Source organism: Mustela lutreola, chromosome 11, assembly GCF_030435805.1.
Source record: "Mustela lutreola isolate mMusLut2 chromosome 11, mMusLut2.pri, whole genome shotgun sequence".
Lineage (NCBI taxonomy): Eukaryota > Metazoa > Chordata > Mammalia > Carnivora > Mustelidae > Mustela > Mustela lutreola.
The window spans coordinates 63,027,837-63,042,647 of NC_081300.1; the positions used below are offsets into that span (position 1 = coordinate 63,027,837).

The 14,811-nt window shown below is 42.1% G+C and overlaps 1 protein-coding gene across 2 annotated transcripts in view; it reads left to right on the forward strand.

The window, feature by feature from the left end:
* Positions 1 to 234: 234 nt before the first annotated feature.
* CLTCL1 (clathrin heavy chain like 1) overlaps positions 235 to 14,811 on the forward strand; it is a 95,273-nt gene continuing 80,696 nt past the window's right edge. For both annotated transcript variants that reach the window (XM_059139890.1, XM_059139891.1), the window contains exons 1-2: positions 235 to 479; positions 10,649 to 10,856. In XM_059139890.1, the coding sequence (XP_058995873.1) occupies positions 438 to 479; positions 10,649 to 10,856 (250 nt within the window). In that variant the 5' untranslated portion in view covers positions 235 to 437. The remainder of the gene's footprint in view (positions 480 to 10,648; positions 10,857 to 14,811) is intronic.

The window sequence follows — 14,811 nt, forward strand, 5'->3', positions numbered from 1 at the left end:
GAGCAGCCCCCGACGCGTTCGTACACCTGCCCCATTCACTGGCTAGGGATCTGGCCCGGAACCCCCCTTCCCTTCCCTTGCACACCTGCCCGGAGCACAGGCTGGGGTTTAGCCCGGGAGCCCGCCACCTTCCCGCGCACGCCTGCCCGGGATACGTCCCCAGGGCAGCGCAGACTGATTCCAGCTCCCGGGTGCCGGAAGTGCGGCTACGCGCGGGACTACTTTTCGCGGACCCTCAGGCGGAGGGGCGGAGGGATCCCGCGCAGGGTTGGTGCGGCGAGAGAGAACGCGTGCGGGACGGGGCCCGGAGCAGTGCGCCTGCGCGGCCGGCGCCGCCACCACCGCTGCTGCCGCCGCCCGTCCGCCCGCGTGAGGGGAGCTGCCGCCACGGCCACCACAGCCTCCGTCTCCGTTGCCGCCTCGGCCACGCACCCACCATGGCGCAGATCCTCCCCATCCGTTTCCAGGAGCACTTCCAGGTGAGATCAGGGCTCCGGCACCGAGACCCGGACGGCTACAGGGCGGGTCGCGCGCTTCGTCCTGTCAGCCGCGCCCCCCGCCGCCCCGCCTCCCGGGAGACCGGGCGGGAGCCGCTGACTGGCCGGCCGGCGGGACCTCCGGCTCCTGGCCCTGGACCCCGACTCCAGTGGACGCGGCGGGGCGCACATACCCGAGGGATCGAGTGGGCGGGCTGGTGTCTAGGCGCGCCGGTCGGTGTAGTGGGAGGGCGCGGTGGCCCGCACGTGCCGCCCCGCCAGGTGTGCTGATCGCTGAAACCCGTTATCCAGTAGCGACGGTGATCCTTCTCGGACGGCTCAGATCTCGGTGGCATGCTAAGAGCGCCGGGTGACGGAAACTGAAGATGTCCCGAAATGTCTTTCAGTGCTTTTGGGAGCTGGAACCAGACTGACGAGCGGTGCGCTCGGATTCCACTCGCAAGCTTTACAACTCTGAAATCTAAATCTGAGTCTCATTTCCCTTTTGCGTCTCTCGATTCTTACATCTGAGTTTGTGTCTGTTGGCTTCCGAAGTCACTGGAGTGGTTTCGTGGGAGGAAGGATCGTCAAATCCTTTGACCAAAGAGCGAGAGGGATCATGGTGTGTTTTAATAAGACCCTTTCAATGCAGTAACACCCACTCCCCAAAGTTTAGCTTTTTAATGAGGTCCCAGTTTGTTCTATCTCCAACTCTCCTAATAGAGTTGTGCTTCAGGGAAATAAAGATTGGTTGTTTGTGTTTGACTGGGGGTTGTGTCCTGGCATGATGTACAGTGCTTCACTCACATCACACGCATATGTCACACCTGTGAAGGGTGATAACGATTCTCATTTTACAAGTGAGGAGGTGGCGTAGGTATATAGTTGCCATTGGCTCTGTGCTTTTGTTAAATCATCACAGTTCTGGGGCGCCTGGGTGCCTAAGTCCGTTAAACCTTTGACTCTTGATCTCCGCTCAGGTCTGGATCTCACAGTTTTGAGTTGGAGCGCCCCCCACCCCCCGTGGTCTCCACGCTGGGTATGGAGCCTCCTTTAAGAAAAAATCATCACAATCCCATAAGATCCATATGATTTTCCCCGTTTTCTGGGTGAGGAAACCGGGGCACAGAGACATTAAATAAGTTGTCCAGTCATTCAGCAAGTAAGAGCCGGAATCAGACTCAGGTCATTGTAACTACACTGCAGGATTGCAAGGAATGTTGTGGATTGGAATATCTTTTTTTTTCCCCATAGCACAGAACACTTCTAACTCTATATCCAGATGGGAGAGGCCCTGGGAGTATAGTGACGGGTCAGATCCTCTTATTATGCAGATTGGAAACTCGATCCCTCGAGTATTCTGTGGTCCCTTAGTGATAGAGCTGTGGTTGGTGGAGGTAGCAGTCTCCTGAACACCCATCTCTTGACAGTAATGTGAAATAGGAAAATACTACTGCTGCTGCTAATTAGAACAACACAATAATGTGATCCATTTTATTGAGCCCTTTCTTTTGCTAATCACTATGCTATGTATTTTATAAATCTCATTTAATTTAGTCTTTATCGTAACTGAGGCACAGAGTTATAAATAACTAAGGCACAGAGAGAGTGAGCAATAAAGGTAAAATTACACAACTAGTAAGTGACAGCTTGGGTTCTAACTCTGATCACTAACTCCAAAGCCTGTGCTTTAGCCACTAAATATGTTCTCTTCAGAAGGCAAGGAAGCAGTAAGACATTTTAAATTCCTATGGAAGTTCATAATGTCTTGAAAAAATATATTCTATTACCTGGAAAATACTTATGACTTGTTAACACATAGGCCATGTAAATGTGGTTTGTGGTCTCCAGCATTAACCAGCTGTTGAGATTTCTCTGTACTCATTTTTCTAGTCTGTACACTCTCCCTTAGCTGCAGACATTTAAAAATTTCCGCTTGTTTTTTTAAATCCCTAATCCTGCCGTTCCCCGTTGTTGGCAACAGATGATTGGAGAAGCAGAAGCCATAAGCTGGGATATTTCTCACCTTCATGCCTGCAGCCTTACAAACTTGTCTGCAGTTGCCCTTTTCTGCCTTCCTGTTATCTCAAAAGTGGGTGTTTTTTTTTTTTTTTTTCCACTTGTGTGTGTTCCAGATCCCACCTCCTTTCCTCTTTTAACAAGGCCTTCTCTTTCCCGTGTTTTCATCCATTCCCTCTTGGTGTCTTCTTCCATGTTTGTGTTTAACCATGCTCATATCTCTTCTGTCTTTACACAAACTTCTCCCTCTCCCCGTTCCCTTGAAGCTCTTATCTTACAGCTAGACATCATGAAAGAATTACCTTATCCCTCCATCACTTCTCTTATATTCCTTAGTAACCTGCAGTCTGGTTTTTGCCCCCACTGTTCCTGTGCATCTGTTCTTGCCAAGTTTACAAGTTGTCAAGTTGTCATATAGACTTTTTTGTAAAGACCAGTTAGTATATAGGTTAGGCCTTTGAGAGCCATGTATTGTCTCTTGAAACATAGTCTCCCACTCCCTCTTTTTAAAATTTTGTAAAAAGTATAAAACTCACTTTTAGTTGGGCTATACAGAGTCTGTAATTTGCTGGCCCCTGCTCCAAAAAAAAAAAAAAAAAGAATTAAAACTCCAAAACATCTTCTATAGTTGACACCGTACTTTACTGCCTCCTCATAACCCTTTCTCTGTTGCTTTTGGTCATACCACAGTTTCCCAGGGTTTCTCCTATCTCTCTGCTCACATCCCAGTTTCCTTTGTGGGCTCCTCTTGGGAATAAGCCTGGGGTCTGTCTTGAGCTCTTCTGTCTTTTCATTTTGTATGCTCTACTGGGTGGTTTGTATGTATTCCCATATGCTCAGTGTTCCCAGGCAGGCTGCATATTTTTGCTGAGCCTCATAGGTATATGTAGGGGAGACAATAGTAGGCCCTGGTTAAGAGCACAGACTGAGTACAAATGGAAGGGTTTGACTCTGGGCTTGGGCACTTACTGGCCAAGTGAATTTGGGCAATTTTTGTAACGTTTTTGTGTGTCCATCTCTATATCTATAATACAGAGATAAAGGGTATAGTTTTTACTTCATAGAGCTATTGTGACATTTTGAGTTAATAAATGTGATAAATGTAAGATGTGGGACAGTGTCTAGTACATAACAAAATGCTCTATTCTTGTCAGTTGTTACTGCCACTATGACAGCTGGCCCCTGCAGAAGGCCATTGGATGGTCCATACATTCTTCAAACAACACATCATGTTCCAAAATAGGGTTCTTCTTTCTCTCCAAATGTGTATCTTCTCCAGTTTCCAGCCAAGAACCTAGGAGACAGCCATGACTTCTCCCTAACCCGTTGGTTCTTTCTCCTATGTATTTTGGGCATTATTCTGCTACTCTTAGCTTGGACATGACCCTGAACTATGACCCTGGACTATGACAACATTGCTCACCTAAATGGCTGCACTAACTTTGTCTCTGGTCATCTACCTCTAGTCTTGCCTTCCCTTCTCTAACACACAGGCAAAGAGATTTTCTCAAAAGCTTAAAGTTCATCAGTGAATGCTTCCCTTTTGCTTCCAGGATGAAAATGCCAGACTCCTCAATGCCTTATAAAGCCCTGCCTAATCCAGCACCTGCTCAGCTTTCTTGCTTATCACCGTCTGGTCCTTCAGGACCTTCTCTGGAGCCCAACACTCTTACCTGTGGGCTTATTGCCTCTTTCCAGAACATTCTCCCCCCCCCCCTTTTTAATTTCACTTACTTTTATTTATTTGAGAGCAAGAATGAGAGGAAGAGTGCACAGAAGCAGGGGGTAGGGGCAAAGGGAGAAGCAGACTTCCCTCAGAGCAGGGAGCCCAATGTGGGACCTGATCCCAGGACCCTGGGCTCATGACCTGAGCTGAAGGCAGATGCTTAACTGACTGAGCCACCCAGGCGCCCTCTTCTCCTCATTCTTATTACCCAGCCAAGGCCTACTTAGCCTTCTGCTTAAGTGACAGGAAGCTATCCCTGATATGTCAGAATTAGGAGCCCTTCCTGTGTGCCCCCAGAGTTTTGGGGCTTCTCTCATGATGGCCCTAACCATATGGTGTATAGGTGATCACTTCCCCTACTGGACTGCAATCTCAGGATCTCCTCTCTGCAGTTGTATTACCACTGCCTAGTACATAATGGGCCCTGATATCTTAGAAGGAATGAAACCAGTTCCATATTGAAATGTTTGTATAATCAATGACTGACTAGTTGTAATGTAGATTCTAGGCCCTCCATATAGCTCACCTCCAAATAGCTCCATGAGCAGTTTACTGTAAGTCTACTTTATTAAGAATACTCCTACTTATCTCACATTTTGTTTCTGCCACACAACCCCTGCCTGTTTTGTCTACCATATCACTTTATATTTTGTGAATCTAGTTATCTTTTTTCTGTTTTTAATTTTGGTTGGTTTCATATGAAAAATTGTGGGCCAGATTTTCCCCAAAGGTTAAAACAATCATTTTATAATGGTCACTGGGAAAATAGAAATCAGCATATGGGGAGGTGGCTCCTGTGTGGCTCAGTTGGTTGGGCCTCCAACTCTTGATTTTGGGTGGGGTCATGATCTGGGGTCATGAGATTGAGCCCCAGGGTTGGGGGGGTACTTCGTGCACAGCAGGAGGTTCTTCTTGGGATCCTCCTTCTCCCCCTTCCTTTGCCCCTCCCCGAGATAAATAAATCTTAAAATAAAAAAAACAAATTAGTGTATAGGAACTTTTTTTTTTTTTTTTTTTGTATAGGAACTTTTATTCTACAATCATCTTTTCAGGAATGTACCCAGAGCAGAAGCTGTACTTCTATATCTAATGCGTTATAATAAAGCATTCTTCCACTTCAGCTTGAGATTGTAGCAATTTATTTAATTTTACTTATCCTGCCATCCTCCTGTTGAGTGGAGGACTAGTTCTGCAGAAATATTTTTCTTCAGTGTACTATTTGAACTTTTTTATATTCAGATATCTAAATTTGAAGGTTGTTGCTTTTTAAGCTGAGAATGGAAAAAAGCTAAAGGGCTAAAAACCAGTGACCTTGATTCAGAAGAGGAATAGTTTGTAAGAGTTTTGAAATGTGACACAGCTCAGTACACAGAGAACATATAAATGCATTCCCTAAAGGTTTTGATATGTAGCATATCTCTGAGGTGATGTTTTTAACAGATACAGAGTCTGCCAAGAGGATCTGTGTAAATTATAGGATGAGGGGGTCAGTAGTCGAGCCCTGCATCTGGCTCCCTGCTCCATGGGGAGTCTGCTCCTCCCTCTTCCACTCCCCCTGCTTGTGTTCCCTCTCTTGCTGTGTCTCTCTTTGTCAAATGAATGAATAAAATCTTTAAAAAAAAAAAAAAAAGAAAACAGTCATGGGCACCTGTATCTGCTGGAGATGCCCCAGGGAATCACTCTGAAAAGAGATGCTGTATTCGTGGCACCTGGGTGGCTCAGTGGGTTAAAGCCTCTGCCTTCCTCTCAGGTCATGATCCTGGGGTCCTGGGATGGAGCCCCGCATTGAGCTCTCTGCTCAGCCTGCCCCCCACCCCGCCTGCCTCTCTGCCTATTTGTGATCTCTGTCAAATAAATAAATAAAATCTTAAAAAAAAAAAAAAAGATGCTGTACTCACAGCCTAGTACATGTTTGGTTTATGTTACCATTACATTGCCATCATATTCTGTGAATTGGTTTTTGGTATACTAAGACAATGCTAGGCTCCTTCTGCCCTGAAATTGTTGTGCACCCATGTAAAATGTTTTTAAGGTCTTGTGTAAACTGTTAAATTTTACCCTGGGTGGACTTGTTTTGGAAGTAGATAGTGGGCCAGCCATTTACCTTCTGCCTTTGTTATTTATGAAGTGAAGAAAGTAACAACCCAGTCACCCAGGGTGTGTGGAAGGGTCAGCCTTTTCGAGAGAATCCCAACAGTGGCATAGTAATTGAGCAAATATTAAGTGAATTTGGACAGGTCCTCCTTAGAAGAATCAGTTATCACCATAGAACATATTTAAATGTTCAAAATCCCCAAACTACACAAGTACTTTTTGAATTTATTGGGTTAAAATAGTTACCGTGTGCTAGGAGGATCTTAGTCAAGGTCCCTTTCCACCAGGTTCTTGAGCAAAGTCTGTAGCTAGGGCAAAGTGTGTGTGGAACAAGCTTTGAAGTCATACATATACATGGGAAGAATAACCCCAGATAGAACATATAAATGGAAATTAAACTTTTCTGGATGCCTAGGTGGCTCAGTCGGTTAAGCGTCTTCCTTCAGCTCAGTTCATGATCCCAGGGTCCTGGGATGGAGTCCCACATCAGGCTCCTTGCTCAGTGGGGAACCTCCTTCTCCCTCTGCCTACCGCTCCACCTGCTTATGCACTTGCTCTCTCTCTTTCTCTCTGATAAATATATAAAATCTTTTTAAAAAAGAAAAGAAAATTAAACCTTTCTTTTCAAAAACTAGGTCTATTTTCCCAGATGAAACTACTATTAAGAAAACCATTATATCTTTCAAAAAATGATTAAAAGAATTCTGTTATAAAATTCCCCTCCTTTTGCTTTTGTAACTTAACAGAGTTTGAAAATCTTTCTTTGAAGATTACATATAGATTGCAGCATGCATTCGACAGTGTTGCTTACTAATATCCTTCTGGGGCAGTAGTTGTTGACACCAGTCACCCCATCCTATAAATATTTCTTTGCTTTCCCTTGCTGTTTGCCCGAATTTATTCCTTTCAGTCTGTTCTTTATTTTCTTCTTTTGCATCTCTTGCCTGAGGCCTGCTGGTGGCCTCCATGCCAGGGGGAGATTACGATCTCTTTCAGCTGGCTAAAGAAGGATGCCGCAGAGCTGGGCTGGCAAAGTTCAATGACAAAATTAGAATCCAAGCAGATCTTGACAGGCTGGAATCCAACTAGTTGACATTTAACAGGTATAAATATAGGGTCTTATTCATTGGTTTTAAAATACAGAAAACGTACGTTGATGTAATTTGAGAGAAGTTCTGTAAAGCATAATAAAAATGTAATTTTTAAAGTACCCTGAACTAACCTAGTCCTAGAATTTTAGGTTAGTTCTAGAAAAGACCTTCATAGGTCCTCATTTACAGAGCTCCCTCTTTAAGCTAGGAAAAAACTTGCTGATAAGTTTAACATATAAAATCTATATTTTTAAGTTACTTTAAAGATTTTTTTAAAAATTTATTTGACAGAGATCACAAGTAGGCAGAGAGGCAGGCAGAAAGTGAGAAGGGGAAGGAGGCTCCCCGGTAAGCAGAGAGCCTGATGTGGGGCTCAATCCCAAAACCCTGGGATCATGACCTCAGCTGAAGGCAGAGGCTTTAACCCACTGAGCCACCCAGGCGCCCCATGTTACTTTAAATTATTTTCTTAACTGCCTAAAACTTGTAACTTCTTCACTAATTAATTATTGAACATCCATGTGCTGGGCACAGTGATAAGGCAGTGAATGAGTCTGAGGAGACATAAACAGAGGGAGAAAGGACTAGCATCTTCAAAGACAAGAGGCATGAAAACCTGGGATGTTCAGTGCAACTGGAACGTTTTGGCTCTTTGATATGGGCAATTGGTGTTTTCACCAACGTCCCTGTATAAACACAGCTGCAACCCTCCCCATTCAGAATACTGTCCCTAAACCCCTTAAATATAGAAACAACAGGACTGTTGGATGAGTAATTTCTTTTTATGTTTTCCCCAGTGTCAAATTTGAATTTGGATTCATTTAATTGCAGGTCTTGAGAACAGAAAAGGATTATTAGATAGTGTCTTGTGTACTTTTGCTTACCTCGTATATGGACTGTTTTAAATGTGTATCTAGGTTACCTTTCAGAGTAATTATTGTAGGAATCAGGAGTCCTTAGTTACAGCTTCTAACTAATGAGAAAAAATCACTTTGAGTACACCACTTCTTTGGAATTCTGTTTCTGCATATGGAGTAAAGCTTAGTGGTATTTGATATTTTATTTTTTTACTTTTTAATTTATGATTTATTTATATATATACAGAGAGAGAGAGAGAGTCATGCATGCACAGTGGGGAGAGCAAGAGGGAGAATCCAAAGCAGAACCCTTCCCTTGTTGAGCGTGGAGCCCACCGCAGGGCTTGATCCCACGACCTGAGATCATGACCTGAGGTGAAATCAGGAGTTGGAGGCTCAACTGACTGATCAGCCAGGCGCCCCAGTATCTGATATTTTGGATGTAAAAGTTATTTTGGTGGGATTGTCCTGTGTTTGGCTGGACTCAGTCACTAATATTTAAGAACGTACTGTGCTCAAGAGATTGGGTATAGATATTTCTTGATATTTGGAGTTGAAATCAGAATGTTGCCATATTAATTCAAAATGATCCCCAAACTAAGAATAAAGTGAAAATTTAGAAAATCTGGGCCCACTTAAGTGTATGGCTCTGATATGTAAAGATTTGACAGTGTTGGGTGTTCTCTAAATTTACTATATGCTTATATAGTACAATGTTTACAATAATACATAATAAAAAATAAAGGAGACCGTGTAGGTCTCTTGGGAACTTACTTCACCCTGTTTACTTCCCCTTCCTCCCCACTCCCCACCTCTGCTCCCAATGGAACTTTTCATTGCCCTCTTATCAGCAACTTCATATAGTTTAGCCTAATAGTAATGGTTAGTCTCCACAGTCTGTGGGCTCTGAATAGTGTGACTGTATCTTATGTATCTTACTGTTTTCAGAGTCTAGTTAGTGGCTAATAGATAGTATGTTTTCAGTACTTATTTATGGAATGAATGTGTGAAAATTACTTGCTATGAAAAAGTCTCAACTTTCATTCACTGCATTTACTGCATTAAGCTGCTACTTCAGATGTGTGAAAATAAAATGTGAATTTCAAACAACTCAGTATTGTGGTTCAGAGCACAAGCTTTATTCACAACTGTCCCCATCATTAATCAGCATTGTGATTCTGGGAAGAGGTCTTAATCTAAAAACTGTGTGTTGCATTAGTGTAAATTGTGTGTGGCATAACTTGCCTCCTGAGTTAGCAGAAAGGTCAGATGAGGTCACCTGTTGGCCTCCAGCCTGTTCTGCTCAGCAGCTGGAATACTCAGTATATGCTAGACTCTGTATCACAAGAAACAATTAAGATATAGTCCCTGCTTTTGAGGAGTTCATGGGGGAAAAATATGATAGGATTAAGAATTATACTAGCAGTATGAACAGTCTCATTTGTGCTTCTTCCAAAGGCTGGTAGTTATTTTTAACAAGTCGCCCCTAATCTTTTGTTGTTAGCATAAACTTTATACAAATTCACACAGGGTAACAGTTACTAAAGGGTTAAGTCAGGAGCAATAGGGTTTGAGTTGAGCAGAACAATGTTTAGAAAAAAAGATACTTGTAGGTAAATGGGGGCAAGAGAATTTTATAGAAATAAGTATGGTTCTTCATAGGAGTGATAGAAATTTCCCGAGTCTGTGTTTTCCCCAGGGTTTTTCATTGAAGCTTATCTCATTAATAGGTTTTTATTTAAACCAGGCACTATCTATGAAGTGGTCTTTGGAGAAAGGTGCCTGATTTAAGTTGTACATGAGTTCAAGCAATCTGTCTACCTCCAAAATGTACTAGACCTTTTGACTTTTTTATTAACCTTAGACTCACCAAGAAATATTTAAACTGACTGAGAAATCAGACTTTATGATTTGTGGGGTTGCTTTAAGGAAAAACTCTTGGCTAGTTCTTTGTTACTGCTTGCTTTTGGAGAAACCAGTTTTTGTTTTCTTCCTTTCTGCTCTCTTTACCTGCCTTCACCTCTCCAAGACCCTCTTCCTGCTGAGGCTCTCCTTATTTGTGAGGTATTCTTTGTGGGCTTCTCTACCCCCTCCCAGGTGGTATCTTCCTGTCTCTGGCTCTGATGGCATCCTTCCCTCTTCCTGGTTTTATTCTTATTCTTGTGTGTTCTCATCAGCCTGTGGGATTGTAGGCTCCTTGAGAGTTGATTCATGGCCTGCTGTTGATGCATTGCCTTGAATAATCACTTGATGTTAAGTTTTTTCTAAATTCTTATTTAACTTTTCCTCTTCCTTCTGTTAAACTTCCCTAAATAATGGGCTAGATTTAATCTGTTTCAGAGAGGAGAGACTTACTTTTAAATCAAATGTTTCTTTTCTCTTTAGCTCCAAAACCTGGGAATTAATCCAGCCAATATTGGATTCAGTACACTGACCATGGAATCTGATAAGTTTATATGTGTCCGAGAGAAGGTTGGTGAACAGGCTCAGGTAGTGATTATTGACATGAACGATCCAATGGCGCCTATCAGGCGGCCCATCTCTGCTGAAAGTGCCATCATGAATCCAGCCTCTAAGGTGATAGCTCTGAAAGGTAAGCTTTGAGGAATTTTGCCTCACTTTACCTGCTTTGTTACCTTAAATAGCAGACAACTGTCAATAAACTCACAGGAAAATGTCATCAATAATATTAAACTTAATTCCAAAAGTTTTAGCCAAAGCTATGTTTTACATACCTTATTTAATGAGAGGTTCCTGAGCACCTGAGTTTTTTGTGACGTCATGTGTATAGCCAAATACAGGAGGGAGCAAATGCCCAGGGCCTCATCCTTATGACTGCTACATCTGGAAGGGCCAACCCCACACTGCACATGTTCACCAGGAGGACCATGTGGTGCCCTGGACCTCATGATGGGCTGCTTTACACTGGTGCTCCAAACATCCTAGAGTATGAGCCAAGGTACTACTTCTCTTGTGAAACTCATCGATAACAGTATAGCTGTTGTTTAATAGAATTTTGCTTCCTTGAACTCGGGATATTGGGTACTTGAAACCTTGTAGTTATTTGAGAATATAGAATCTTTTCATATTGCCGTGATTTGGGAAATTTAAAGGGTTGTGTATATACTGGACTTGTTAATATTTTATGCAAGGTGTATTATGACTTACCTTGAAAAGTGAAAGTTCTTTCTGGAGCTAAATTTAGTAAATGCCGAATATTAGCTTTGCCTGTGCTCCTATTTTGTTACAGAAATAGGGTCTACTTTGTCCTTTCAGTAGGTAAATGGACATCTGGAAGTTATGAACTTTCTATTTAAAAAAAAAAGCTGATTTAAAAAAAATTTTTAATGATCTTTTCTTCTATCAACTTTGTTTCTTGTCAGAATATTTTTGGGGGCGCCTGGGTGGTTTAGTGGGTTAAGCCTCTGCCTTTGGCTTGGGCCATGATCTCAGGGTCCTGGGATGGAGCCCCACATTGGCTCTCTGCTCAGCAGGGAGCCTGCTTCCCCCTCCCCGTCTGCCTGCGTCGCTGCCTACTTGTGATCTCTCTCTCTCTGTCAAATAAGTAAATAAATAAATATTTAAAAAAATATTTTTTGAACATGTAGTGTAAATGGTATAAACTAATTTTAGTTGAAAAAAATGGCCAACCTTTATGGATTCTTCATGATTCTTTTGGCTTTTCTCTATTTTCTAGTTTGCAATATTTTTGAGAGATCTTATCTATCATGTTATTTGGTGTTTGGTATATTCTCTGTGGGTCTCAGAGATGGCCAGCATTTTAGTCTTCGTGGTCCTCTGATACAGTTCTCTTTACTGGTGTGCACCGTGCATCTCCTGGAGGTGGTTTTTGAAGTGTGGTAGGGGAATGGAGAGAACTCACGATTTAATACTGTCAGTCCCCTCCTACCAAAGGCCACTGGCAGCACATCTGAAGTTGAACAAGTTGGGTTTATTACTTGTTCCAGAAAGGGCAAAACCACACCATGGGGAGCTTGGACGTATCACACTATTATTAGAAGGTGTTAGAAGAACCTTTTGTAGGATTTGGGATTTCATTGGGTGATTTGGGGATGGTCTAAGGAAACACGAGTTTGCTGTAGATTGGGTGCTGTTAGAAAGTGGGAGTAATTTTATACTTAGGTTATCTCAATGAATCTTAGCTATAAGGAAGTACATAGAGTGAAGATAAAGTTGGCATTGGTTAAAGAAGTAGTAGCCATGAGAGGGGCTGTTTGGTATTTTGTGCGTTGCACATTTACCTTATTTTTGTCTGTACTTAGTAAAATTCTGAAGTGACATTTACCTGTTTTTGTCTGTAGTTGGTAAAATTGTTTTGTCTCACTTTATCATGGTCTTAAAGGGACTTGTCTGAAGTTGGTGTTCTCTGAGATGGTTTATGTCCACTAGGAGAGCAACATGGCCTGGATGTGAGGACCAGGGGCTGCTCCTATTTTTTTCCATTCTCGGTGTTCATATGAATTTTTTTCAGCTATAGTAATTGAGTGCTGTGTTCTTTTGCATGAGGAAGTGTGAGCTGTGGAACCAAATTGATAAAATTTTAAGTATCCTATTTTTACTGCAATCTTGTGGCCATTAGGATGATCTTGTATAAATTGTGAGCAAGGGTAGCACTGTGTTTCAAAGACCCTAGACCAAAATGAAGAAAACTGTTTTTTTTTTTTAAGGTATTTGTACAGTGGCTGAATTACAGAGATAGTTTAATTATACTTTTATTGCTTCATATGACTTAGCTGCTGCATAGGTCCCAGTGTGAAAGCATGAAAGTGAAGTCAAAGGTACTGACTGGTCTTGAATCTCACAGACCTCATTTTGACTGGTGATGTCTTGTGATTGGAAAGGGGCTCGTGATGAGAAGGACCTCTTTTTAAAAAAGGTCTGCCTCCACAGTTTGTCCTTTTATTTCGCTGAGAGCTCCTGAGATGCTCAGCCCATATCACTGCCCATCCTTCTGGAGAAACTTAGAGCAGATTCACTCACCCCAGTCTCTCTTCAAACTGTCTCTACTGGTGCTTTTGTGGTGAACATTTTAAAACCAGAGATACAATTTTACCCTTGACTAAAGATCAGGAAGCAGTAGGGGGTGGGGGTTAGAATTCATCAGCAGTTGCTCATCATCCTAATGGAACATTAATACTCTAAGTGAGGGATCAGTAAACTGTTCGGTTTTGTACAGTCCCAAATAAGAATGGTTTTTATATTTTTATTTATTTATTTTTAGAAGATTTTATATCTATTTATTTGCTAGAGAGAGACAGACAATGAGAGAGGGAACACAAGCAGGGGATGTGGGAGAGGGAGAAGGAGACTCTCTGCTGAGAGCCTGATGTGGGGCTTGGTCCCAGGACCTCGGGATCATGACCCAAGCCAAAAGCAGATGCTTAATGACTGAGCCAGCTAGGCGCCCCAGTTTTTATATTTTTAAAGAGTGGTAAAAACAGTTACAAGTCAAAGATCCTATATATCCCTAAATAGAAAAAGTTGACTGACTACTTGCATTACTGGTCCAAGTATATTTTTTACTTTTATTATGAATCGTATCACTTTGAGTAGTCACATGTGTTTCTTTTGCAAACTCTACCTTTCCCCCTTAATTTTTAGTGGTAGATTGCATAAAGGCTTATAATAATAGTGCCAGCCTAGCAATTAGCTCTTGGCCCCAGTAAGGAGGGGAGAGGTGGTGAGATGGAGCCCCCTTGTGGTAGCACATTCTTTACCCTGGCAACTGTAATCTGACCGCAGATTGATTCCCAAAGGAGATTTGGTAGGGTTTTCTTGTTTTGTTTTATTCTTTGTGATGCTAAATATTTGGCACATCATGTAAAACAAGTTCTTTTTAACCAAAGGAGAGCTTGACAAGTTTTCGAACTAGAGGAAATTTCCTCTGTGATCCCAGGCTATTTGAAACTAAAAGGTACTCCCATCCTACAGTTGAACTTCTAGTCTAGTTTTTTTCTTTCTTAACCATTTTATTCAGGTATAATGCCATAAAATGCCATTTAAATGCCATAAAATTCACTTACTCTAAGCGTAGAGTTCAATGTTTTTAGTAAATTTATTGAGCTATGGAACCACCACCATGCTCTGGTTTTAGAACATTTCTACTACCCCCAAAAGTTCCTTTATTCCTCTTTGCAGTCATTTTCCACTTCCTCCCTCAGCCCTAGGCAGCTACTGATCTGTTTTCTGGCTTTATAGATTTGCCATTTCTGGACACTTCAAATAAATCTTACAACATACAGTCTTTTATACCTGGCTTCCTTCAGTTAGCATAGTATGTTTGAGGTTCATCCACACTGTAGCTTAAATCAGTAGTTAGTTCTTTTTTATGTGTGAGTAAGATTCCTGTACTCCACTATTCCATGGATATATCACATTTTGTTTCTCTGTTTACCACTTTACCAGGTACCATTTGGATTGGTACCAGTTTTTGGCCATTAAGGATATTGCTGCTATGCATACTTGCCTTCAAGTCTTTGTGTGAATGTATATTTCCATTTTTCTTGGGTAAATGCCTAGGAGTGGAA